This window comes from Bombus pyrosoma, linkage group LG9, assembly GCF_014825855.1.
Source record: "Bombus pyrosoma isolate SC7728 linkage group LG9, ASM1482585v1, whole genome shotgun sequence".
NCBI lineage: Eukaryota > Metazoa > Arthropoda > Insecta > Hymenoptera > Apidae > Bombus > Bombus pyrosoma.
The window spans coordinates 11,352,820-11,379,776 of NC_057778.1; the positions used below are offsets into that span (position 1 = coordinate 11,352,820).

Genomic DNA, 26,957 nt, shown 5'->3' on the forward strand with positions numbered 1-26,957 from the left:
ATATAATAAAGATGTTTTTTATGTTTCGCGTCAGTGAAAATTTTCGCCACCAAAGAATAGAAAGATCGATGTTTGTATTATTACGATAAAATTGTAGTTAGAAGAAAATATGAATTAGAATGTAAGTCATCGACTAACGTTGAGATTTGCCATACGATAGAATAGAATAGAAAAGCATAGTTAAGAGTACTTTCGCACGTGCAAAGTGATACGGCCCTGGCATCGAACACCCCTCCATCGTGAAGGAAGCGACGACCGCCCGCTTAGTTTCGGGCAAGAAACGATAGGCAGTGGGATCCTCCCAATCTTCGGAAGCGCGTGTACTCGAGAGAAGAGAATCAAAAAGCTTCGAAAATTACATAATAGAAGACTGTGTTAATCATTCGTTTGATTCTTGCCCCCTTTCCTTCGCGATAAGGCCCACTGTTAAAGGGACTCACTGCCAACATCAAGCGTGGCCGTTTGTTTCGAAAGCGTACACCCCTAACCATGGCGGACTGGTACGGTAATAATCTATCAAAACGATATATCGTGACGTTTTAAACTGTCAAATACGAGTAACCGATACATCAAGCTTGAACGTGTCTCGGGAAAGTCGTGATATAGGGATTTTTCACCTACATGCCGGAGCTTGCGTGGCAGTTTCGAGGAAAACGAGAGGGACAGTTTTGGCGCGTGTGTCTTTTATCTTCATGAAAAGGTTGTGTAACTGGTGTGTTTCTAATTTTCAATCTTCCATTTTTCAATCAACATAAACGACATGCTGTAACGGAAAAGCGTGACATCCTGTACCCATCGTGGGACATCTAACCCTAACGGATATAAACAAACGTTATCGCGAATGCTTGAAAGATCATAGCCGTTTAAACAACATCAAGAGGCAAGTAAAAACAAGTGAACCTGTGAATAATTTTCATGAAAAACTGAGGAAAGGTGACACGATCTAGGAACTTTTTTGGATATCTGCTATCGCTGGCGGCGCGGTGGTTACGGACGGAGAAAAGCGAAGTGACGGTTTTGGCGCGCGTACTCGACTCCTGTGTACGACCGGCAGATGGCCGGTGCGCCGGTACGTTATACGCGCGCGTCCACGAACGCACCGACACATGACAGGCGCCTAAGCACGTACTACCACTATGACAGAGAAGCGTTCAAGAGCATATCGAGTCAGTGGTAGAAGGCCACTACCACATTGACACTGAGCGTTGGTGAGAGCGCAGTAGAGCGCACAGACACGCGGTTCGGTGTTACTACTACCGGTACAGACGGGTCTATCTGCCTCGTAGCCCGAGCCAGTTGCCAGCGCGCCAGCTAGCCCCGTCCATCCAATCGCCCAGCTCACGAGCCGGCCTCGTGTGCGCGCGCGACACCCCGACAGAAAAGGTTCGTTTTCCTCGCCGGTGGCTCGACCGATCATGTCGAGGCGGGGCTTATCGTGAACTTTAAAGCCTATACATTCCTTGGAAGCTGAAAACACGACGAACGCACGTACAGTTTCGGCCCTTTACGCACGATTATTTCGGGTCCCCAGTCTACTGCTGCTGCTGCTGCTGTTGCTGCTGGTGCTTGGTTGTCGTTCCTATTGCTGAGATCGGCCCTGCAGAAAATGGATACCGCACCAGTGCGGTAGAGAGACAGAACGAAGCAGATATATAGAAAAACGAGCGTGAAAGAGAAAGAGAGAGAAAGTGTGTGTGTGAGAAATAAAGGCCACGCAACTACTACGACTACGACTACGACGAGGACAACGACAACCGTTTATAAGTTGAGAAAGAAGGACAGAGGGAGAGAAAACGAGCGAGGGCGAGAGAATAGTAAATCATATGTACGAAGTGTGTATATAATATACCAAAGCGAAAAAGCAAGAGAAGCATTTCGTGCATGGGCTAGCCTCGGAAGACCGGGTTAGGAGAAGCCTCGTCGTCTGGTCGTTTCCCCAGACAAACACGTTTCCTTGTCCTGTCATCGACAGGCCTACAGTGAAAATTGCATCTAGAAATATCGGCAACGCGACGACAACGATCACGACCACGACGGCGACGTATTTGCCTCTATCGAGGAGGCACGGATATGCCTCGCTCGTCGGCGCTGTGACACGCGCCGCGCCGTGTGCTGGCTGAACCTCCCGGAAGAGAGCGTGGGCCTCCGTCTCAAAATACTGTGCAGTTTCTACCGCACGCTTGAGAGCCAAGTAAGTGGAAATAAACACGCGTACAATCAGTTTTTCGATATCCATTTGTTCCGATCGGATGGAAAAAAAGAAATATTCTCCGCCTAGAGGAAATAGTAACAGAGTTGTTTCGAAACATTCACACTCCGAGTCCCCATCCGAAAAGTCGTGCGCGTTTCTTTTCTCTATCGCAATTTATCGTGTACGAAAGATGTGCTTACTGGAGCGCATAAACAGAAAGGAAAGAATTAAAAGAAAAAGAGAGAAAAAGGGAAAAAAAAGAAAAGGAAAGAATGGCCCGTTATTTCGAGCGCAACCGATTTGGTGCGTCGAAAGTCGCTGGCATCTCTCGCGATCAATCGCGAAAGCGTGCACTGATTCTAGGTTTCCTCATGACCGTGCCGGTAGCACGCCTAACTAGGGATACTCTAGTCCCGGCTTGGCTCTTTAAACGGCTCTACGTATTGCGTGCGAATCGTGGCGTTTCTATGTGTGTGTATTGAGCAGGAGTAGTGTGTGTGCGCGCGCTCGCATAACCGCGCTCCCTCGTTGTCCGCCCGCTTGCGCTCACTCGCTCGCTCTCGTATGCATGGCCGCTTCGGTGCGTGGCGTGTGGATTTATATCGCGAGTACGCATTACCCGAGTTCAATAAAATCGGTATAAGTTCGTTGCTTTGGTCGTGATCGGACATTTTACGCGGTATCGCAAATACACGAGAATAAGTCGAGCAAAAATGAAAAGAAAACAACCTCTGAACCTTCAATCAACGTTAACAGCTGATCGCGGTCACTCTGTAACGAACGATCTGTAAGACCAGATCCACTGTGATGGATGCACGTTTTTTTTCTTTTTGTAAAATGATAAGAGAAAGGGAGCGATTATTCGGGTCTCACTGATAGACCTTGCGACCTGTGCGGTTTCCACGAGCGGAAGGACGGAAAAAAAGGAGGACAGTAAGGTTCGTCGCTAACATCTGGGGCCTGAAGCCTCATGCACACAAGGCATGCCTGTACGATTATCCATTTGAAGCTTTTACCATATTTCCTGTCTGTAGTGCGTTGCACGTTTTTCGTATACAGGACGTTCTATGAATTTGAAAAAAAAAGAAAGAAAATAGAAAAGAAAAAGTTGAAAAAAAAAAACTGTTGCATCAAAAGAGAGCATTGGATTTATTGCATACCTCCTTAAAGGTCGTTCGTGTGGAACGTTTGTGAACAGACGTTATATCTCGTATTTTAAAGACCTCACTCCTACCAATCGATGGGCTCTAGGCTAGTTCTACATCCAATGCCGTCGACGCAAGTTACACCAGTCGGGTTTTATCTTCGAGATAACATCCTACCAATCAATGCCTCAGCATCGTGCATTGCTCCCAACCTTCGAATGCGCTTTACCATGCTATTGGCCTCACGATCGCTCGTTCTATACGGTGTAGTACGGTGTGTACTTGGCCAAACAGGCGAAAACGAGACAACCACGCAGTTCGACCGGGAGTTTGCTTCTAAAACTGCTTACAACGCAAGGCTGCTGTAACACGACGATCCTGCAGCGCGGCGTGCCTCTTTAAACCACACCCGGAACGCTGCCTCGTGTTCTCGGGACGCTTGCTCTTTTTTTCGAAAATTCTCGTACGCGTCCGCACCGTGGGTCTCTCATTCCGCTCAGGCGCGTAACGAGACCTTTGAAAACGGGGACCTTAGGAACGATTTTCTCCTGTTTCTCGCGGCTATTTTGTTTTCCTGTGATCTTTCCTCCTAAACGGCGAAAAAACGTCGCACCATGTACGATCGGAACAAATGGATAACAAAAGGAAACGACTCTAGGGAATTTTTTCTGAGACGACGCGTTGGAAATTAGTTTAGAATTCTAATCGACTTTGAAATACTTGCCACAGTTGATAACGCTGAATCACTTGTTTTTAGAAATAGTAATTCGAATGTCACTATTCTAAAAGTAAAATTTATATGATCTTAATTATATTATTACTTTATTAATTAATCTTTGGAATTAATAATATATGCACTATCTGTTTATAGTTGAAACTATTTTTAATAGTGATTTTAAACAATAGTAGAAAATTATATTGCGCATATTTATAATAATATAGTTATTTTCTTAATTTGTTTATAAAATAATTGATAGTCGAAGTTGCTACGTCGTCTAATCTTATCGTCTTTATAAAAATTACAGGAAGTGGTTCTTAAAAATCTAGGAAAATCAAATACATACAAAAGTCATATAACGAACAATGCCTGTTTTAATCTCTTTTTGTTTTTCCATTCATTTGGTCTCGACCTTTGCAGCTGCTATACACGTTTAACTTAAAGTACAATACAGAAATTGATCTGTAGGTTTCACCAGATGTTCAGTACTTACAAAATTGTCACCTTGTCGTTTGGTCAACCACTTCCGTTTCGTTGTTTCATGGAACTACTATTTTTATATACTATTATGTTATAAATATCTAAAACATTTTATTTCTAAGATATCATTAATATTTTCTCAGAAAAAAGATATTTAGATATGATTCAAATATAATAAATAAAAATATTTTATGTTAAAAGTATCCAAGACAAATAGAAAATGTAGAAATCTATTTTAAATATCCTATTAATAGTATAATGACAGAATTTTTTTTATTTGCCTATTTCTTGTTTATCTTTTTGTTTTATTGTAACATGAAAGTTTGTCATTTCCTTCGCGAAGACAAATGCGAAGTTCTTTGGAATACGAGTTCTATTATTAGGATTTACCAATGTTGCTTGATTCAAGAACAAAAACCTTCTCCCCTATGCTGTCTGTTCTTTGATATGCATCTAAAAAGTCGCTTCTCCTTAAATGTGCTATCGCGACCGAATAAAATACACTCACAAATGGGTGGCACTGACAAAAACTCGAGAATGAAGGGACGACGATCGATAGAAATTTTTATCGGATCCGCACACCTCGCTGTCAATAATTTTCACATATAAATGGTATATTTTTGATAAAGCATATACTGCTGACAAGGTTAACAAGGTACTAATATCACGTTATAACGTTACATTTCATGTTTTCCGATCAATTTTTCTTCTACTCTTGCAATCATTGTTAACGAACATTCAGTAACAGATACATTCCAAATACACAATACACAATTTTTTTACGACAAACGATATGAAATAAAAAATACATATCCGCCAAAATAGTATACACTTATTAACCTTCATGGACGATGTGTAGTGTATGACACGTTTTCTAAAAAACTTCGACAGTTCGATTTAACCAATCAAAAGTAGGAAAAAATACTTATGAACATTATTGTTAATGGTATTAACATTCGTTTCATCATCGATAGATTGTATAAATATACATAATGATATTAAAAAAAATTTTATCAATATTGAATGTAATTAATTTTTCAAACGTACAAAGTAAATAGTATTGTTTTCTAAGCAATATAGGAATATTTCTTAATATTTTGTATTTGCTAACAAATTTATTGTAGTATTTCATATATTCTAGAAGCAAAATGGAACATTTACAATATATATTTTTCATTGTATTCTCTTAAAAATGTACATTATGTTTAGGAATATTTGTATTTTCTTGATAATATCTTTATTGGTATGAATTCAATAACATTATTTCTATGTATTTCTATCGTATGTAGTAATATTTATATGTGATGACAGGAATTTCTGAGTAATTATTTTTCCCTATAATTGTCACTGAGATTTAATTTTAATATAAAATAAAAATAGTATTTCATATCAGATAGGGAAAATTTTATTTACGATTTGTTATTACAAACATACATATCTAATAGAACCAATGTAATACGATGTAAAACTTTCTAACATATTGTGATATAATCTTGATATGCCTTTTTGTACCAGATTCCTATGAAATATTTGTGTAATGTTTGAAATTCTTGACTAAAAATGTTTAAAGAAGTTAATATTTACTATAACTTTGATATTATCTTTCCCGATCTTACTTACCTTCAATCTTACATAATGTACTTTGTATTCCATAAGCTTATTATTTTATACTTTTATAATTGTTTGTTATAGGTTCTCCTAAACAATCAAGATGCCTCGAGTAAGGAGACAAGTGGTCTTGGAAGATCCTGCCAGGCCTGTCACACCAGACATGGTGGAAACTAAATTATGTATGTATCAATTACTAGTTATTTCATAATTTTCATTTAATTTAGCTACATACTTGGTATACGCATAAATTACTTTTAGTGAAACAAGAGTTTTTGGACGATGGCTCTTTGGATGAAGTTCAAGCACAAAAAGTGGCTGAAGAAACACCAAGTCCTCATCTTCAAGACCATCAATATGGACAAACACCTTGTTATCAAGTAACAAGGAAACCTACACAACCACCACCACGAACTGAAGTAAATAAGGCTATATTTACATTCACATAATTTTTAGATCAGACAACACTTCCTGGTAAACATATTAATCAGATATGATATTTTCAATCAACATTGTTTAAAAAAATAATTAAATTCTATGATAGTAAAATCAGTATTGCAATATATTAATATTACTTTGTTTTGTTATGTTTTTATAGCAAATATCAGTTCAAGCAGTGAAACGAAGACTGAATCTGGAAATGGGAACTACCGGTCCTAGCCAATCTGCCTTCAAAGCCCCTAGAGGCAAACGTAGGAGATCTGGATCGAGTTCTCTGGCTGGCCACACTCCTACAAAAAGTAAATTTCCCTTCTTTCGCCTAAAATAATATCGTTCACATCTTCGAGGAAAAGAAATGTTATCTTCGTTTGCAGGTAAAACGGTAGAAAGAACGCGGTACGATACATCACTGAGCTTACTTACAAAAAAGTTCATACATTTAGTCGAGAGCAGTCAAGACGGTGTTGTAGATTTAAACGTAGCGTCTGAAAAGTTAGAAGTACAGAAACGTCGTATATACGACATTACGAATGTATTGGAAGGCATAGGTATTTTGGAGAAGAAAAGTAAAAACAATATACAATGGAAGTACGTTATTCATCGTTTATAAAGAATTAAATACCGAATTTTTCTACTCGAATGGTAAATGTAATTATTTTATTTTATAGAGGTGGTCAGTTACCAAACGATAGGAACGATATCGCTGATCTCAGAAGGGAAGTGGCAGATCTAGAAGCTAAGGAAAACACCTTGGATCGATTGATTCACGGTGCAGACAAAAATCTTAGGGAGCTCTGTGCAGACAGACAATACGCTTATGTAACGTATCACGATTTACGTTCTGTCCCAATGTACAAAGACCAGGCTATAATGGCAGTAAAAGCTCCGCCAGAAGCCACACTTCATGTTCCACAACCTATCAATAACCTTGGTCAGCAAAAGGTAGCTATTTTTCTTCATAAAAATCAATTAAAATTAGAACCATCCATATTTCTTTATCACTTACTTATTGTGTTATTTCTATGCTTGCAGCTTCAAATGCACATGAGGTCATCTCATGGCGAGATAGAGGTGTTCCTCTGCCCTGATGATCCTACAGTCAAAACGTCTCCCAATCCGGGTTACACGACGACGCAACCTGTGCCTTCGTCAAAAGAATCCGAAATACCTTGTCTGCCTCCTGAACTTTTAACCAATGAAGAAAGCGGGGTTCGGGTTGAACCAGTACCTTCTGTCGAGAGTTCGTTGAATACTCGTTTGTCCACACCGGTTATATCTGCAGTTACCAGTTTAGCAGGCATGAGGGACGCACTTTTGTGTGAATCTGATGATTATGGACCAATGGGTGGAGGCAAATTCCAACTCCAAACGGAGGATCAAATTAGCACTTCAGGTAGGATGGCGTATATCTTCAAAACCAGGATTTGTTAAGATTTACTTATTATTCTTTATTTTGCCTTCTTTTCTATTTTTCCTTTTTTTTTTTTTTTTTTTTTTTAATAAAATTTGTGAATGGTTTTAAATAAACGGAGCTTAAGATTTAGTAAAGTAAGGTCAATGCATCCGTATGAATATTAATTTTTATTCTTTTTGTGAAGTTATATCATAATTATTTATTTTTTTATGCTGCCGTTTTTTGTATACACGCTTTTAAATGTATCGCATATTTTATCACGAATGTTGGGTATAAAATACTAATAATTGCAAGAAGGTGAATACAACCTTTTTAACGTAAATATTTAAATAAAAATAGTATATATATACAGTATATATATATCTATACAATAGTATATATATCTTGAATACAAGTGTTAAGCTTGTTTTTATCTTCTTGCATTACTTTTGAGTTCTTTAAGTCTGTTATCAATGTATATTAACATATTAATTTATAACAATGCTTTAACAATTTAGTGCAAGATTCTAATTAATTTTTTATTAGGCTTTAATTAATTAATATTTCTCTTGTACAGTTTCTCAACATTGTTTTCCACTCCAGTTCTTATTTCTTTTTCTTCTGTCTTGTTTCTTTCTTTCTTGTTAACACAAATATACCTTTATTTTATTTTATTTTTTAATAAATGCTTTTCACACTGCACTTCTTTGTTTGTATACTTCCGAGATATTTCAAATACATCTCTTTCTTGCATAAAAGAAATATTTATCATCTTAATATTCAAATTTTATTTAAATGCTTGAAAGAAATGTTATGCATGTCACTGATGAATTCTACTAGAACAGCTCTAATAAAAATATCTCTTTAAAAAAAAAGATAGTAAGAGTTGATTTTTCATTATTTATCGAGTTCCATTAACTTGAGCTATCTTTTTTTCCTTGATCTTCTACCTTTTCAACAATGGAGGATAGCCGTACCCTGATGGAGCTCTGGCTGTGACTTGTGTGTTAACCAAATGAAAGTCACATCACAGGCAGAGTTCTAGTTAGGTAACGGTTTCAAACAGCAAAGCTCATGTCGCACGAAGGTACGTTTCATGGATAAAATAATTATTGGCTTGTTTGTATTTCAATGCAATTATGTATGTGATCTTTTTCTTCTGGCATTCACCTCATTATTGAAACAAATTGCTTTTAATCCTTCCACTCTATCTCACAGAATATCTTACTATTTATCTTGATATTATATTAATACCTAGTACATTGGTAGTTTACTAATAATAATAATCTAAGCAAAAGTAGGCAACTTTTCAAACGACATTAAAAACTAATCACTTTTAATTTTATAATTTTGTAGAAATTTGATTATAGCACGTTTCTGCTTGTAATAAATTAGTCGAAACCAATATATTAATTTACTACTAGGCTCTATAAATAACTCATGAAATTTTAATATTATTAAAAATAAATAACAAAAGCAATCATAATACGTATAAGCGTGATAAAAATATGTACATGAATCTTTGAATATCATCGCGAAGCAATTCATTAAATGGACAATAAATTAACATAACGATATTAGCAGTTTAACTGTCGCTAATTAATATTTAATTTAAATAATAATTATTCTTGCTTATTGTCTTTCAAAAATAAATCAAATAAGTTTTAATGTTCAAATGTAACTGGACGTTTTCTCGAAAATTACAAGTTCTATGAAACGAGAAGCGTTAGAAGTTCTAGGAGAAAGAAAAGAAATGAAAAATGCGAAAATGTTCGATGAGACGGGACAAATCCAGCATTCGCTCTCTCTCTTTTGTTGCAGATCTAAGTATTCTTGATTTCGGTGAGCACCTGCTGTCTCTGGAACCGCCTCTTTCCGAAAACGACTATTCGTTCGCGTTAGGCACAGAGGAGGGACTTTCGGATCTCTTTGATTTCAAATTCTAAAGGATATCGTCCTAATCGTCGTCGTCGTGACACGCAATACACGCAAAGACCCCTGTCTTTTTTGGACTACCACTCTGAGTTCGCCTCCTTAGTATTCGAACGGATAGAGATCACTTGGTTAATCCAATAATGCTAGCGCTTTCGTATCGATTGACAATTGTTTGTTTTATTAACTTCAAAGGGAACGATCGAGCAGAAAACGTAGCGTACGAATCATCCATCGGCCCATTACACGAATTGGGATAAAAATAAGGAAAATATAGGAACAGGGATACTCCGACAATTATGTTTCGAACGCAATCAAATTCACGTTACAATGGAAATCGACACGTTGCTCTGACAATTTTTTTTATCAACAATAAATAATTCTGCTTCTTATATAGTTTTTGTAAAGACAAAGAAAGATAAACACGTGTGTAAATATATTAAAAAGTATACAGATAGAACGTGTTATTCGAGTACCGAATAGTATTTTATTAAAGGTGTGTTTCACGAGCGGTGATTTTTCTTTTTTTTTTATTATTATTATTATTTTTTAAAGCAGTTTCCGCGAGAGATCAACTGCACATAGTTGTTATCACGGTCGGCCCGTAAGTTTCGAAATTCGGCCTCTGCGAGGATAAGAAAAGTATCAAATAAACAGTGATTGGGGTGGGGGAGGGGTGGGGGGAGAAACATATCACGCTAATGTTGAATGCGCGCGGTGAAGTACTTCCAGCTTGATACGGTCGCGGCCGATCGAGTTTATGGGATTAATAATTTCGTAAAACAGCCCTGGTGAAGTCGAAGTGCCGCTTTCTTGTGCAATGTGTGTACTAATATTGTAAATGATGTAAGAGTATGGAGATTAGTTGTGAAAATGAACGGTTGATATAGCAGGAAGAAGATATATTTGAAGTTTCAAAGAGAGGAGAGACTGGTACGAACAACTACGATGTTTCCCTTTTTCTTTTGTTTCTTTCTACGGTTAATTAATCGAATTGTATAAAATGAAAAATTATTATTATTAGAATCGATAGCGTATGAAAAGAAGAAGAAAATAGTTTCGATGAAAAAAAGGTCCTTCCTAGAATAATGTTTCTATCGATATATATAATTGAAAAGATAAGAGCAACGGGAGAAACGTTTTCCGGGCGGTCGCCTTTCTCTTGTCACTTCGACTGACTGATTGTTCTCTTTTTTCTAAATCGTGCGCTTTTACCGCCGAGAGACCGCCGTCCGGAATGATCGAATTGTAATTATTAAAATATTTGTCGAGGCGATCGATGCGTACAGTAGGCGTTATCGACGAAGAAATCGTTTGTAAAAAGAGAAAATGATGATAAAAAAAAAAAAACGGAGTGAGAGGGAGAGAGAGAAAGAGACGAAGAAGATGAAAAGCGCGAACGGCTGAAGGCATAGTTTTTATTCTATATACTTTTGTAATCGGTCGAATTTTCCGAATAGAAGAGCGACAATTTGTACAGTTTGATGCATGAAGAAAAAAAAAAAAAGAAAAGTATATCTATAATAATTGAATTTATCTATCGGTGCGGAACATTTTGTGACATGTAAAAAAAAAAATACACACATAACGAACACGTACATATATGAAACATTATCATCTTACAGTACGATCCTACCGAAAAAAATATTATTCAGTCTGGCTAATAGATCATGATCATCGTGTTGAATCATCGTCGTGTTGGATTAGCTTCTTTGACGATGTCGTAACGAACACGGAGACGAACTCGAGCGTACGATGGGAAAGAAGGAGCATACGAAGCAGAGGAAAAATCGTGTAAAAGCAGAAAACCTTAGGGCGTATCGTTGTATGCAAACGCACGTATATTTAATTCGAGTCGTAACGATAAAGAACGTTTAAGATTCTTTTTCAGGATACAGTGTTATTCTGAACCTGATTTATAAGAAGAAAGGGATTTTTCGAAGAGAATTTTGCACCAGTGTCAGCCTTGACTTCTGCCGCGTGAAACGGCGTGGAAAAAAGAAAGAAAGTTTGAAAGAGTCGGTGTTTCAGTGAAAAATTCGATTAAGTACGAGGGAGGATCAAGATGACGAATATTTGTTCCTTGAGGAAGTCGAGGGCGCATTGGAGGGAATTGTCTCAACTGGAAATCTCTTAAGGATGTACCCTAAACGTACAACTTACAATTAGTGTACGTCCAAAGCCATAGTGCCTACACAATAATGATCACACCCTTCTGCAAAAGAACTGTAAATAATTTACATACTATACAAAAATATATGAATATATATATATATTATATATATATACATACACACAGACAGGCAAAATGTAAGAACGTGACGACCCCGATGGACAAAAACGGAGATAATAGAGAAAGAAAAACCGGATGCTGCGGACACCTCATTGCGATTATCACGATATATCGATTAGTTAGTTTTAATTACGATTAATAATTAATTATTGATACATTACACGAGGAAAATGTTAGTTTATAAATTCACTTATATATATATTATATATATATATATATATATATATATGTACGATGTATATGTATATGTAATAAGTACATATGTTTTATAGTCAAGCGAATATTGTGCAGAATAATCGCTGGATTCTCATTACTTGCAAAACTAGGACACTTTTTTTAAAAACGCGAAATATTTCTTCTAGCTGTACGTGTATTTATTTCAACGAATAACTGCTCATTTCTCAGAGCAAATGAGAAACAATTAAATATAACTTTTCCTCTTGTCGTTTTACCGTCGAATGAAATAAATAAGGTGAAAATCCTTGGATAACATTATTTTGCACAATGTTCGTAGCGCGCAATACCTGTCTGCAACAGAGAGGGTTGTATTAGTTTCGTTTCTCGTTTCTTTTTCTTTCTTTTTTCTTTCTATTAAATTGATGGTATCGTGCTTTTCTCATACGCATCGTGCAACGAGAGGGTAAGCAAAAGGAAAAAAAAGAAAAATGAAGAAAAGGAGAAGAAGAAGAAGAAGAAGAAGAAAACGTGAATCGAGAGAGTGCGTGAGCGTGTGTGAATGGACGTGATGATCGAATGATGATAATTGATACGAATGTTCGATGGTCGACGGTTCGATTAACGATCCCGACACACCAGTGAGAAGTTGCGATATTTTCTACCTGAATGTTTGCGGGGATCTCGGCGAAGTCTGAGCGCGTCCGGGATTTTAAGAAGTGTAATAATAATGGTTTATTGATATTGTATTTTTTATTCTGTTCGAAGAAGGGCTGCGTTGTAAAAAGCACATCGATTACAAGAAAAAAAAAAAAAAAGAAAAAAGAAAAAGAACGAAGGTGCGAATAACGTTGTGACGTTTTCAGACTTACCGGGATCTGTTTACAATAACTTATCGCGAAGATGGCAGTCCATCAGTTTTCATATTTTAAACCCGATTATTCGTGAAAAAAGAAACTTCTGGCTCGCTTCTGGCAGTCTGTCGAATAAGACGCTTCTCGTATTTTACAATGGACAACAGAGCCTTTCCTCAATTCTTTTTTCTTTTCTATTTTCGTTTAGTGGCAGTTTTATGGTCTTCACTTAACGCGATCTAACTCGGCCCTAAGCATCGAGAGTAAATTATTATTGTTGTTAGCGGCGAGCAACAACGACGATTCGATTATTTAAATTATCAAAGGAAACGTAAAAAAAAAAAGAAAGTATAATAGAAACGCGTTGCTTTAGATATTCTTGTATAGATATTCTTTTGGAATTCGTTCGATTCTAATTCGTCGATGATTTTTTTCATCGCTATTCGCGTGCACGCATTATACACGCAAGCAAATACACTTTTCTACGAATGTATTTGAGAGACTGTTCAGAAATATTGCTGAAAAAAGTACAGAAATTAATTCTGATCGATTGTCTTAGAAAGAAAAAAATAAAAAAAAAAAATTGAGCGATGTACGTACCAATACGACGAATGAGAATTTTGTCACATTTTACGGGCATGACCCGTCGAACAGTAAAAACAAGACGAAAAAATGAAGAAGAAGTTACAAAATATAACCTTGTGTAACGTCATAGGGAGATGTGATGTTTTTAATTTTCCACAACCTTTGTGTTTTGCTTATCACGCCTTATTAGACGAAAAATTATGGTTTTCGTTCACCTTGTCATATACGTATATAAAGCAGTAAGGGGATGTATTTATTTTTTCGAATCGGCATTTCCGTTGTTCGACGTTAAACACTCGTTGCTCGACTCGATTTTAATTGCTACTGTATATAATTTTGCACCGGAAAATTCGTTCGTGAAAGTTGTGTACAAGTTCTAAATGTCTATATCAAAATAACGAATAATGTAGCAGAAGAAATATTTTTATGTACGTTTAATACGTATAACGGTATGAGAAAATAAAGTATCAAAACTTGATTTTGATCATTATGAACGTATTTACGCTTGTTGTACATGCACCATTATGAATCCGAATAAGTAAAGCGATTTATAATTTTACCGCTTAAATCTATGATCTTGATATTTTATTTCGATTATAATTTTGTCAAGGGATAAGAGAAAGAAATTAAAAAGTATATATAAAAACATTAATCAGTGCTTTAATTGAAGAAGAAGTTTACGCATTCACCTTGTTTCAAATGAAGAGCGCATGCGCAATGTTTGCATATTACTAATTTCCGCGCTACGGTAAATTATTCGTCATTCCCGCGTCAGCGCTCGAGGTGTGAGTATCGACTGTTTCATATATATGTTGGTGTTTCTACATGATCTTACAATCTTATATAAAAAGAAAGGAACGAAACTATGAATATAGAGATAAAGTTTAGTCACAATGTAAATATGCTACTAACATTATTGATTATTTTCGTACTTTGTATCAATACATCATAGGTTAGGGTTAAGATAAGCAATACATAGATAACTGTCGTACATTTCACAGATTGTACATTTGGTTTAAAAAAAATATATAACTGTTGTTATGTCAATTGTTTGTAGCCGATATGCAATACTTATTTTAATATAAAGAAATATATCTAATGTTTTGATGTTTATAGTTATTCATGTTGCACATGTCTAAGCCTTGAATTAAATTTGAACAAATCCGCGTCTCAGGCATGATAAATGCGCAAACGAAATATCACTGACGTTGAAACTTTTATCACTAGTGTAACCGCTGGTATTGTGAACGAGCCTTTTCGTGGGAACATGTAACACAAAGCAAAAGACGCTTTATTCAAAGTTCTGCTTTAAATTGATCAGTGGAAATCAATTGTTTTCCATTGGCGCGAATTATCGGGCAAATTTCGGCGATATTTAAAAACTAACGGCTAAAAAACTAACAGTCAAAATAAGCAATTCAAAAGACACGAGCATGCCTCCCAAGTGTAAATTTCAAGAAGGTACTTTACGTTTAATTTTTAATACAACTGTATCGAAGGTCCTAGCGTATATTTAATGAATTTTTATCAATGAATAATAAATATTTTTTTTATTCAGCTATAATCCTTCATCTTATTTTCAATAAATATCTGCTAATTTGTAGGGGAGAAGGTTCTGTGCTTTCATGGGCCATTAATATATGAAGCAAAATGTCTAAAGTCCTCCATTACTAAAGAAAAGCAAATTAAATATTTCATTCATTATGCAGGATGGAATAAGAAGTAAGATTTCGTTTTACATTGTCTATTTCTAATAAGGTTGAAATCATAAATACAATTGTGATGTAAACAGTTGGGATGAGTGGGTTCCTGAAAGTCGAGTACTTAAATACAACGAAGCAAATGTACAAAGACAAAGAGAGGTTCAAAGAGCACATTCGAATCAACAATCTGCACAGAAAAATAAAAAGGGTAGTACCTCGTCCAAAACTCAAGGTCGGAGGAGTGAAGGTGGTCGTGAAAAGGATACTGATAGTAGAGCTAGCACCCCTGTTGCAACAGTTGATAAAGGTGTCAGTAGGTTCAATAAAAGTACTGGTAGTAGTGTGACACCATCATCGTCGCATGATTCCACATCGGATGCACCACGCAAGAAGCGCAGGTTTATCTCAAAAATATTTCACTAATTTTTACAAGAAGCTTAACTTTATGTGTTAGATGTATAAAACGAAATACTTTATTGTAGCCGATTAGAGCCATCTGGTGAAACGGAAGAATATCTCACTAAAGTGGAAGTTAAAATCAAGATACCAGAGGAATTAAAGTTTGTACTCATAGATGAATCAGAAGTAATATTAAAATATCATAAATTACCTGCTTTACCTGTGAAAAATACAGTTGACAAAATTTTAGATGATTATGTAGATTCAAAGTCGATAGGAAAAAATGACTCTGTTAGGTACTTGCATCAGTAGTTTTCATATAAATAGCTGTCAGTTTTCTACGTTTGAAGATAAATAACCTTAAATTCTGACTTATTTTTAGGGAAAGCACATTAGAAATAACTAAAGGTATTCGCGAATATTTCAATATTTCTCTGGGATTACAATTGTTATATAAGTGGGAACGTCCGCAATTTATACAAATTATGAATGATAATCCCGAAACACTGCCCAGTCAATTATATGGTGCATTTCATTTACTAAGGCTATTTGGTACTATTTCTAAGTATACTTTGTAATAACACTCTTATGTACTTATCATCAAAAGTATTGCTATTACGTCAATTATTTTTGCAGTGAGACTTGGAGGAATGTTGTCGTACACAACATTGGATGAAAGAAGCATACAATTGTTACTGTCTCACTTTCACGATTTTTTACAATACTTACAGAAAAATAATACTGAACTTTTTAATCTTCAACAAGACTATGCAGACTCACCACCCGATTATCACAGGAAATATGCCTAAGTTAGTATAAATGTTTGGATACTTTTAATTAAATTCAGCAATACTACAATATTTTATCTGAGATTATTAATAAGGCAGCTGCAATATTTCTTCAAAAAATATATATATATGTACATTTACGCGTTATTAGAAATTATTCAATATAGAAGATAAAATTGTAAAAATTGTGTTGAAATCTTCTTGAAAATTTTCCGTTGTGTGAATATAGCATTTTAGTTTATTAAGTGCACAAAAAATGTAGTACATTTTATAATATATGAATTAGTTTAGGCTAAAATATTAATATGATTAATATGAATATATATATATACATATATACATATATACATGTATATTCATACATATGTGCATGTATATACATATGTATATATATATCTCTTATTTATTGTAAATATAATGTATTACGATTTTACTATCTAATTACAATTTTATACATATTTGGAAATACTCAACACACGAGCGTAGCTTGTGTTTGATTAATACCATTCTAAATGCACGTTTTATCTTTTCTAGCTTTTTTAACAGTTTTCAGTTACAATTATGTTAAATTACCGAGATTACAAAATTACGTTATGTGTATTTATTATGAATTAAATGTACATAGCAGAAATTTATGTTGTTATGTATAAATATATGATTTTATTTATATGATATGAAATTATGATTTTATCGTATTTTTTAAACAAGATATCAATCATTGAATGCCTATGTAAATTGTAAATTTCGATGATACGATCAAATCATAAACATTCTTACAATATGCAAATTGTTATTGTCTATACGCATTCATTTATATAAGAATAGACATTTCGCGTTACATAAGACATATTATTGTTTGATATACGCATATATAGATATATGTATGCATATATAGATAAACCAAATGCAGTACAGTTGCATTCATCTAAATCCATGTTCATTTTTTCTGGAAAATAGTATTTAATGACGATAAAATTAGGTTTTTGCGATGATCATCTTTCTTGTATTTATATAGGACTAGCAGTCGATAACAGCACATGTATATACACAATGAAAGTCGACAAGAGTAATATATACAGTTAAGTGCGTACACAAACGTATCATCTAGTCTACAAACATCGGGTCAGTCAGTCAGTGGCAAGAAAAAATGGCGGATGTCGAGTTGAACGTCGACAACCTGATACAAAGATTGTTGGAAGGTACGTGATAAAAAGGGGGCCTATGTGAAAATAAAGTGTGAAATTGTTTTCGGTAATATCATCTTCAGTTTGGTGTACAGTTGATTGAAAGTTTTCTCGGTAATACCCAGTGAAAATCGCTCAATGCGAAGTCGCGCCGCGTACATCGAGTATATATGTATACTATTTCTTTCCAGCCAAAGGAAGATTAAATCGTGCGCGATCTACTTTATGACATCCAATATCTGTGTATATTGCGAGTCGACGAATGGTTTTCTTCGAGTCTCCTCGTTTGTCGAAAGTTCGTTTCTAATTCGTGATTTGTAGAATATTAGAGAAAAAAGCACATATATATATACATCAAAAAAAAAAAAAAAGATATCGATCTCTTCCAGTTGTTGCAGTCCGTCGTAATTCTTTAGACACGTCAGAGGTCTTTGGATTTATTCCGTACTTTTTCTTTACTTTCTCAGAAGGCAAAACTATTTCCTTTTGTTTGTTCTCTTTTCTCATGCTACATGTCGGAACACTCTTTGCGGTAAAGTATACCACACGCAGAAAGACCAGGTTCAGAAGAAAGCCAAGCTAAAAGATATTTTCTCTTCGGATTTTGTCGGTATGCAACAAGGAAACCACCCCATGTAGTTCTTCTTTCCGTTCTTTAGTTGCGTCTTTACCTGCCTCAACGTCGTGCGTGAAAGCTCGCCATCGTTTGCTTATGATTTACAATGTAAAATAAAGTAGAAAGCTAGATATACAGCATTGTGGTACCTGCAACATCAAAATTTTCCCAAGATATCATCTTCATTCTCAGTCAACTCAATCATCATATTGATAATGTCCCATTAGCTTCTTTATGGCAAGAAACTATGTGTGAATATGTATGAATTTTCTATTAAAGTGAAATACGTAAGTAAAATATACCTATATCGTAATGTATCTAATACCTGTTAGAACAAAAAGCTTTTGGGATTGTCTTTATAATGAATAAATGCATCGAACTCAAATCACTTTCTTCAAATAATAAGCCATATTTATATAAAGGGTATAATTTGTAATGATCCAATTTGCACGTAAATTATTGCTTGAATGCAGGTTAGTTTACATGCATGTTTCATACGATTCTTGTCAGTGTTGTTTTAAGCTTTCATACGAATAGTATGTGTACAATTATTTTCCATCTTCTTTTAGCGAATCGATTACTTTCTTAAGAGAATAGTATCACATTCTTCTTCAAGAACTTACAGCACAATTTGATGTATATTCATGAGTATGTTTTAGTATCAATGTTTATACTACCCTGGCATATGTTTCTTTCAATGTGTTCAATTAATAAATATACATTACAACACTGACTTTCTTAAGCATATTTGTTGCGAGCCTATTATTTGACGTACATACATTATAAGAAGGCCAAATTGTTTGTTATGTACCAGAAAGATTAATGTATATAACACACGTGTACCATTGCTTAATAAGGAAATTCATTCTTCTGAGAGTTGCAAAAGGAAACTTATTTAATTTGAATGAAGATGTTAATGCTTGGTGAAGAGAAATCATTTTGATCTTTCCTGCGTGCCTACAACAGTACTATCTTTGTATTTTATCGCGAATAACATTTCCATGAAACGTTTATTACAATATACGAATTGATAACGCTATTGAAATAAATCGTAATACGTCGCGGCTAAAGAGCAGTTCAAATTATCGCGTGTGTGAGCAAATATAACGATGACGATGACTACAATTTTTTCATCATACGCCCCGTTTCCATAAATAAACCGAATTATTAATAGATTTTATTTCCGACATTTTGTCATTTTCAAACTCTCTGTTATTCTTCCGCTACAGGAATTCCATCATTTTTTTCTCTCTCTCTCTCCCTTTCCGCCATTAATTATGGTGCTTAGAGACTCGTTGATGTGACCTTGCTGATATGCAGTTTTCCAATAACCATCATCGGCCCAGTTTAACCGCACCGTGAATTCCTTTATAGCTATAAATAATCCAGTGACACTGATGCAAGGTTCCGAAGAGTAATCTCCGAACGAAATTTCATATTTCTTTGCTCGTTCGTATACGTATACATACGTACAACGTACTCTTGATATACATGCATATACATATTATATTCTATACGTTACTGTAGTCTATATTCATATATCACGATCAGTGGTATCTACACGTGATCACCAACCGGCTTCGAGCTTTTGTTTTCAACTGTTCCGCAAGTTTACGCTCATACGGTATTATTCGAACTCATACAGCCGCTTAATCCCTTCGAAGCATTATAACGACGGTGTACGACAATCATTTGTGTCCCTGAGTATTGCATCAGGAGAACACCTATATCGCTATGCTTGATGTTTTTGTGATTAAACTTCTTGCGTTCTTGCGTCTTCAATCCTAACGGAGCAGATCATATTTGTATAATACTGTTGCCTGAATGATAATTTTTCATTACATGAATATTTTGTTGTAAAAAAAGAAGAACGATACGAGATAGTAAAATCTAGATATTTATTTTTGTTTTGAAGAATCAACATTAAAAGTTGTCATCGAAGGAAATCACGTTAACGCTGTCACAGATGAAATTTCACCCCGTGTGCATTTCTTTTTTATTTTAAAAATTGATAATTGATTAAACAGATAAAATTAATACATTCTATTATAAAACTATTTTTTACAAACTTACAATACTTTTAATATTACGGTATCGATGCAAAATACTAAGTGCGTCATAAGGTACTCGGACAATTTTATTCTTCGATTAAATATTATAATTAAAATATAAAAACGAAATTCACCGGTCGAACATGACAAAACAAAGCATGCACAGTGTGGAATTTCACTTACGCTAGCGTTTAAGGGATTTAAACACGAAATGTGATATATGAATAACGAACTTTGTCATTCGAGTCGATCGGAAAAAAATTAGCCACCATTAGTCCCGAACGTGTCCAGATTGTATTTATGTAAGCAACAAGAGAAAACCCTACCGAATAGGACGATCCGTGGAATCCGTATAATCGTATTACCCTTGTTTTTCCCCCTTTTGAGAAAAAATCGACTCTCGGCAGTCAGATACCTTCATGCTCCAGCGTAGAGTTATGCTCGATGTACCTGTGACAAAACGACTCTCCGATGCCTCGCGATGCGTCGCCCAACCCCGGGGACAGAGGCAGGAAATCCATTTAAACGTGCGAATTTTTGGGCGCAGTCCGAGGATGCCGGCCAGGAAAGACCGTCTTAATGTCAGAGGGCGAGGTGCGCGGCCTTTGCCTCAAGTCACGGGAGATTTTCCTTCAGCAGCCGATCCTGCTTGAACTGGAGGCGCCGCTTAAGATTTGCGGCGATATTCACGGCCAGTACACCGACTTGTTACGGCTATTCGAATATGGCGGTTTCCCGCCGGAGGCGAACTACTTGTTCCTCGGCGACTATGTAGACAGGGGCAAACAATCGTTGGAAACGATATGCTTGCTGCTCGCCTACAAGATCAAGTATCCGGAGAATTTTTTCTTATTGAGGGGCAACCACGAGTGCGCCAGCATAAACAGGATATACGGGTTCTACGACGAATGTAAGAGGAGGTACAACATCAAACTATGGAAAACGTTCACCGATTGCTTCAATTGTCTACCGATCGCTGCGATCATCGACGAGAAAATATTCTGCTGTCATGGCGGCCTCAGTCCAGATCTTCAGGTGATTCGATATCGATCTCTGCAGAAAATTATTTGCAAAATTTTCGAAATTAAATTACCGGGGATTTTTATGTTTCTTCATGTGTATATATCAACGAATATGTTTCTAACGCAGATGATGATTTATTTTGAGGATAATTCTGGGGATAAAAGACCGCGAGATAATTTACGATTTACTTTCTTATTATTCGTTGTTAGACGATGTATATTTTTTTCCTTTCTGTAAGTTTTCATAATTCCCTATAACATCAAAAAAGAATTAGTTTTAGCATCTATGTCGATTAGATATAGATATTCCTCTTTCTCTGTGAATACTTTATGCTCATAAAATCATATACTTTTTTGTAACTCTGTATATAGTCTGATATTTATTTGTGTCTATGATTATCGAATTTCTACGTAGTTATTATCTATAGGAATAATAACAATCGTGAATGGTCAAAGATATAACAAAGCGAAAGATCGCAGAAAGGTATTTGCGTGAGAGATATTTTAAACGTTGGATAAGAGGCGAAATTTTTCAAGCAAGAAGTCATTCCTGTAATGTTGCGTGCGGAAGTGGCGCGTTAAAATCGATACGCCATTAAAGAGCATTTCTTAGCAGGCTAAACGGAAAATTTATGAAATACACGTGTGTCCATTTGTATAAAAGATTAAAGTATAATTCGTAAAATTTCTCGGAACGATCCTCGGATAACTTACATTTATTTATTCGAACGACGAAATTAACAAACAAATTACAAAATATGTTGAAATTTGCGATGGAAAATAAAAAAGAATAATTAATGTAAATGGAATCTATATTTAAAACAGAATTTTCGATATTATTTTTAAGGCGTTAAGATGAGTTAAAATTGCGATTGTTAGCACGCAACTTGTTGATTGGCTTATATAATGAAGCGTGAAATTCGTTGATTTATTTAATCCTGTTGCAGACGAATATATGGTATGAAATTTGTACTCGCCAGGGAGATTTAATATTCGATTTTCATTTAAAAAATAAGACCTAAATCGATGACCGTATTTTGATGCTTCTACTATTTAAAAATTAAATTCTATTAACCTTGGCTGAATTTGAAGCTAGATCTGGCTCGTGGCCATTGCGTATCCATATTTCTTGAATCTTTCATCTTTAATCGAAACCTTCTGTAGCATGTTCGTTCGCGAAGAAAGATTTATAAAAGAACTGGCCGCTGGAAATATTGATTTTCTATTTATACTCAATGTAAGAAGGAAAATATTAAAAGTTTGATCCCTGTTAGAATGTCAAAAGATTAATATCTTCATAAAATAAACTATCGATCTTTTGTCATTCATAAAAAAAGGTCACTTCTTGAGAAAATTTCTTCCATAAATACATTGCTGCTCTGTTTGTGCCGTTGGATATTTTCTTCGATAAAAATTTATAAAAATAAGAATTATCGAAGAATTTTCGAGGAAGGCCTACTAGATAAAATGGTGAATTTTCCTAGCCATTTTTTAATTATTAGCTACGTTTAAAGAGCCTTCTTTTTAATATTTACAAAATACATAAAAGTCTTACGAAACGATTCTGCTATTTAATAGACCCTTCTTTACGCAAGGTTTTTCAATTATCACGTAATTAATGTAATTTAATTTCATCGTATGTTTAACAATATTTCCATCGTAAAATTATTGACTATCAAAAAATGTACAATAAAAAATATTTGTTATTTACTATCTAGCAGAATATGGAACAAATCAAAAGAATAATGCGTCCGACAGATGTACCTGATACTGGCCTTCTCTGTGACTTGTTATGGTCCGATCCAGATAAAGAAGTCCAGGTATAATGTTTCTTCGTTATGTAATCATTTATCGTCGATTCTTCCGAAATAATTCCAAACTAATATACTGTGGATTTTTGTCTTCCATGTTTTAGGGATGGGGCGAAAACGATAGAGGTGTATCTTTCACATTCGGACCAGACGTGGTGTCGAAGTTTTTAAATCGCCATGATATGGACTTAATATGTAGAGCACATCAAGTAGTTGAAGACGGTTACGAGTTTTTCGCGAAACGACAATTGGTCACCCTGTTCTCCGCGCCAAATTACTGCGGGGAGTTCGACAATGCCGGAGGAATGATGAGCGTTGATGAAACTTTAATGTGCAGTTTTCAGGTAGGATTTGTGAATATTCGATGATGAAATAGTAATGTTCGCTTAAAGTCCAATAAATTAGAGCGCTAGATCGTAATTTATGTTAAAATAAGGAAGAACAAATGAGAACACAATAAGAGCAAATCTGATCTCCTACTTATCACTCTAGTTTTTGTCAATAAGTTTTTGTCACGCTGAGCCTGAGATATTCAGTAGTTGGGAATAATCGCGATCGTTTGAATTTGGTTGAAACATTTGTATTGTATTTTAAGCGAGCGCTACTGCGTTATAATTTGTTGAGCATTGCATGGTGCATTTCGTTCATGTCTTATCTATTATTCATGGTGTACGTGCAGATTTTGAAACCGTCAGAGAAGAAGGCTAAATACCAGTACTTAAGTTTGAATACGGGTCAAGCCACAAGACCATCTACACCACAAAGGAATCCAGCCAAAAAGAAATGACAGCCTTGTACTCGGTTTTTCCTTCATTTAAGGAAGCTCGTCGACAAGGCGACACAATTTTTATTAAGGCGCGAACATTAAGAGCATAACATTGTATGATATGTTTTATCACTAACTAGCGGTTATGCCAAACAGATGAATAGTAAAAAAGAAAAAAAAAAAACAGGAAAGAACGGGTGAGACACGTAGTGGTATTTGTGATCGTTGAAGACTTTAAAAACAAAAAGCAGTTTTAATTTCTTTTCTTCGAGTATGATTTAAATATAGCATTTTAAGTAATTATTATTATGTTGACTGATTAGTGATTAAAAGGTAATCGTATATCGATAGAACTCGCCCGAGTGTGCTTGTTATGAAAAGTTTAAAAACAAACAAAAACCAAAAAACAAAAAAAAAAGAAGGACGGTAATTCTGACTTCGCTAATGCTTTTTCGTGAATATTACTTTTCATATTTTAGCATGAAGACGTCAAAGGAAAGGAGTAAAATTTACTTCTTTCCTGATTTACATCTGAATAAGATAATTAATATGATAATTAAAAATTAATACTTTCTTTTTTCGTTGGATTTGGATCAAGGATCACTTCTGTGTTCTCTGGACAATTATGTAGCTATATCTTCCAGATCCGAGTGATTCTTTTATTGCCATTAACGTTTCAAAGAAATTTCCACATTCTCATTTCGACTATTTATTGCTTCCATGTTCAATGTTCAGTGTAATTATTAGATATTGCTGATTATTCCACTTACTCTTATTGCCATCGCTTTGCAGCTGATTTGATTAGAATTGTTTAATGAAATGCGCTGTATCATGTACATAGATATTCTTTCATTTCGCTCTACATTTATTTTTCCGTTTCTTATATTTTTCTTCATTCGCGTTAAGTCGTATTTCTATGTACACATACGATTAAATACATATTTTAGTTTTCAGTATTCCAAACTATCGACAACATGTTTCAAGGTACGTTGTAGAAATGTTAGATTGTTTATTCTCTATGAACGAAAAATCAGAGAAAAAACAGAGAACCAGTATTTTTAGGATGATGATTTTATGCAGATTATTATTATTGCCTTTATTCGAAGGACATATGCTCGAACGAAACAAATGGGTATTAAAGAAAATGAAAAAGATATTAATTCAGATGCAAAATACAATTATTAACGAGATGTTGTATTAGCACTTTGCGTGTAAGAAGAAGAATCTCAGTCGTTGAGAGATTTTTAATCTTGCGATGAAATAAATCGAGTACATACGTATTACGTATATTAAAACTGATTTACAGGCTATCAAATCGTCGAAATGCAATTATTATTGGCTGATAAAAAAAAAGTCCTTGGATGATTGCCATTTATAAGAACGTACTATTTCACTTTCAGATGTTTTCGTCGCTTTATTGTTTCGAATGTAACTCGATTACGTAATTAATTGATATGAGGCAATAGGCAGCATTTAGTACTGTACTACCTAATACATGCTTTGGCAAAATAGTAACATACACCGTATTTCATTTTTGTTCGTACTTCGTGAAACATTTATCCTCTTCGAATTGTTTTAAGAAGAATCCGTTCCTTGCATTAAGTACGAGTTAATATTTCTGTTAAGTTGTGCAATATAAAACGTAGTTCGCATAAATGAACAGTCTAGAAAGTATCAGAAACGATTTGAATACCAACGTCTATAGGAGATAAGTATCTAAGAATATTTACGAAGAGTACATTAAAATGGAAACAATACACTATTTGAAAAAAGCGAAAAGAAAAAATAAAAAAAGATATATATATATATACATATATATAAAAGTAAAATGAAACGTAAGTACATTAGACCGCACCGTATCATCAGAATAACTTACATAGTTCCAGAAATGAACAATCGTAAAACGGTCAAACGTATTATCTGAAAGTGAAATAAATCGACTTCGATGCATTACGTTTAGATAATTAAATAAAAAAAAAAAAGGACTAGCCAATTTGTTTATACAAATACCAAGTAATTTATGTTTGTTAAAATTGTTATTTATGCAGCGAGGATGAGTTATTGTGAACTTTTTTCTATAATCGTGAGAATTTTAATCGATTTATTATATAGACGAATTATCGTTATGAATTGTTAAATAGAAGACAAAAATGGGCATATTTGATGATGTTGGCGACGGTACATCGTTCTGAATTTACTCCGACTATTTAGGTAATTCTTACAGAGGTCATGCGATTTGAAGCAAGCCGACTTAAAAACGGCCATCTTTCTTCCCTCGTGACATTCTCCTCCATTGATCCTTTCTTCCTCTATTTCTCCCTCCCAATATAAGTTTAATTGTAAAAGAAGCGGTTGTGATCCCTCGATATGCGTTCTGTCCGAGACCCATAAATTATGTACACAGATATTATATTTGTAAAGAGCCGATCGGTCGGGATTCGACGATGATGCTCTATCAAATACGAGAATAAAGTGTAATTATTAAATACAAGTTGCGTGAACGTACATACATCGGCTACTGTCTATTGTTACACCGATCGAATCCCGACAGAACAGGCCAATGCAATGGACATCCTAAAGATGTAAAACTTTCAGATAATAAACATGCATATTGTTGTACAAACCTGTCCCTCTGGGTTTGATATTTCGCTTTCAGATTAAGCTTCTTTATATAAATACAATGCAACAAAGAGGAAGATAGAGATGGAGAGAGCGATAAGATCACGCATATAAGATCATAATTTCGTAGAGAAAGGAGATTTGTAGTAAAATTTAGGCAGTGTTTATTTTATTCGTAGACAGC

At 35.0% G+C, this 26,957-nt stretch overlaps 3 protein-coding genes across 11 annotated transcripts; all 3 read left to right on the forward strand.

Annotated features, from left to right (window-relative positions):
* The first annotated feature begins 168 nt into the window (after positions 1-168).
* Positions 169-10,562, forward strand: LOC122571147 (transcription factor E2F2). Of its 5 annotated transcripts, none has more exons than XM_043734525.1 (8): positions 169-2,191; positions 6,227-6,324; positions 6,404-6,561; positions 6,741-6,882; positions 6,958-7,171; positions 7,252-7,525; positions 7,616-7,976; positions 9,798-10,562. In XM_043734525.1, the coding sequence occupies exons 2-8, from the start codon at positions 6,246-6,248 to the stop codon at positions 9,920-9,922; spliced, it is 1,353 nt and encodes a 450-aa protein (XP_043590460.1). In that variant the 5' UTR covers positions 169-2,191; positions 6,227-6,245; the 3' UTR covers positions 9,923-10,562. The 5 variants fall into 5 exon arrangements, with proteins under 5 accessions (XP_043590460.1, XP_043590462.1, XP_043590459.1 ...); XM_043734527.1 differs by lacking the exon at positions 169-2,191 and adding an exon at positions 2,224-3,129; XM_043734524.1 differs by lacking the exon at positions 169-2,191 and adding an exon at positions 4,749-5,189.
* Positions 10,563-10,605: 43 nt separating this feature from the next.
* Positions 10,606-16,930, forward strand: LOC122570629 (mortality factor 4-like protein 1). 2 transcript variants are annotated; one of them, XM_043733192.1, is made up of 7 exons: positions 10,606-14,709; positions 15,042-15,275; positions 15,419-15,536; positions 15,607-15,915; positions 16,000-16,212; positions 16,299-16,468; positions 16,553-16,930. In XM_043733192.1, the coding sequence occupies exons 2-7, from the start codon at positions 15,248-15,250 to the stop codon at positions 16,723-16,725; spliced, it is 1,011 nt and encodes a 336-aa protein (XP_043589127.1). In that variant the 5' UTR covers positions 10,606-14,709; positions 15,042-15,247; the 3' UTR covers positions 16,726-16,930. The 2 variants fall into 2 exon arrangements, with proteins under 2 accessions (XP_043589127.1, XP_043589129.1); XM_043733194.1 differs by having other exon boundaries at positions 16,000-16,077.
* Positions 16,931-17,057: 127 nt separating this feature from the next.
* LOC122570627 (serine/threonine-protein phosphatase PP1-beta catalytic subunit) lies at positions 17,058-26,777 on the forward strand. 4 transcript variants are annotated; one of them, XM_043733188.1, is made up of 6 exons: positions 17,058-17,903; positions 18,427-18,498; positions 21,103-21,590; positions 23,296-23,397; positions 23,493-23,732; positions 24,068-26,777. In XM_043733188.1, exons 1-6 carry the CDS (start codon positions 17,852-17,854, stop codon positions 24,173-24,175), a joined length of 1,062 nt encoding a protein of 353 aa, XP_043589123.1. In that variant the 5' UTR covers positions 17,058-17,851; the 3' UTR covers positions 24,176-26,777. The 4 variants fall into 4 exon arrangements, with proteins under 4 accessions (XP_043589123.1, XP_043589124.1, XP_043589125.1 ...); XM_043733189.1 differs by having other exon boundaries at positions 17,061-17,903; positions 23,299-23,397; XM_043733190.1 differs by lacking the exon at positions 18,427-18,498 and having other exon boundaries at positions 17,062-17,903.
* Positions 26,778-26,957: the final 180 nt, after the last annotated feature.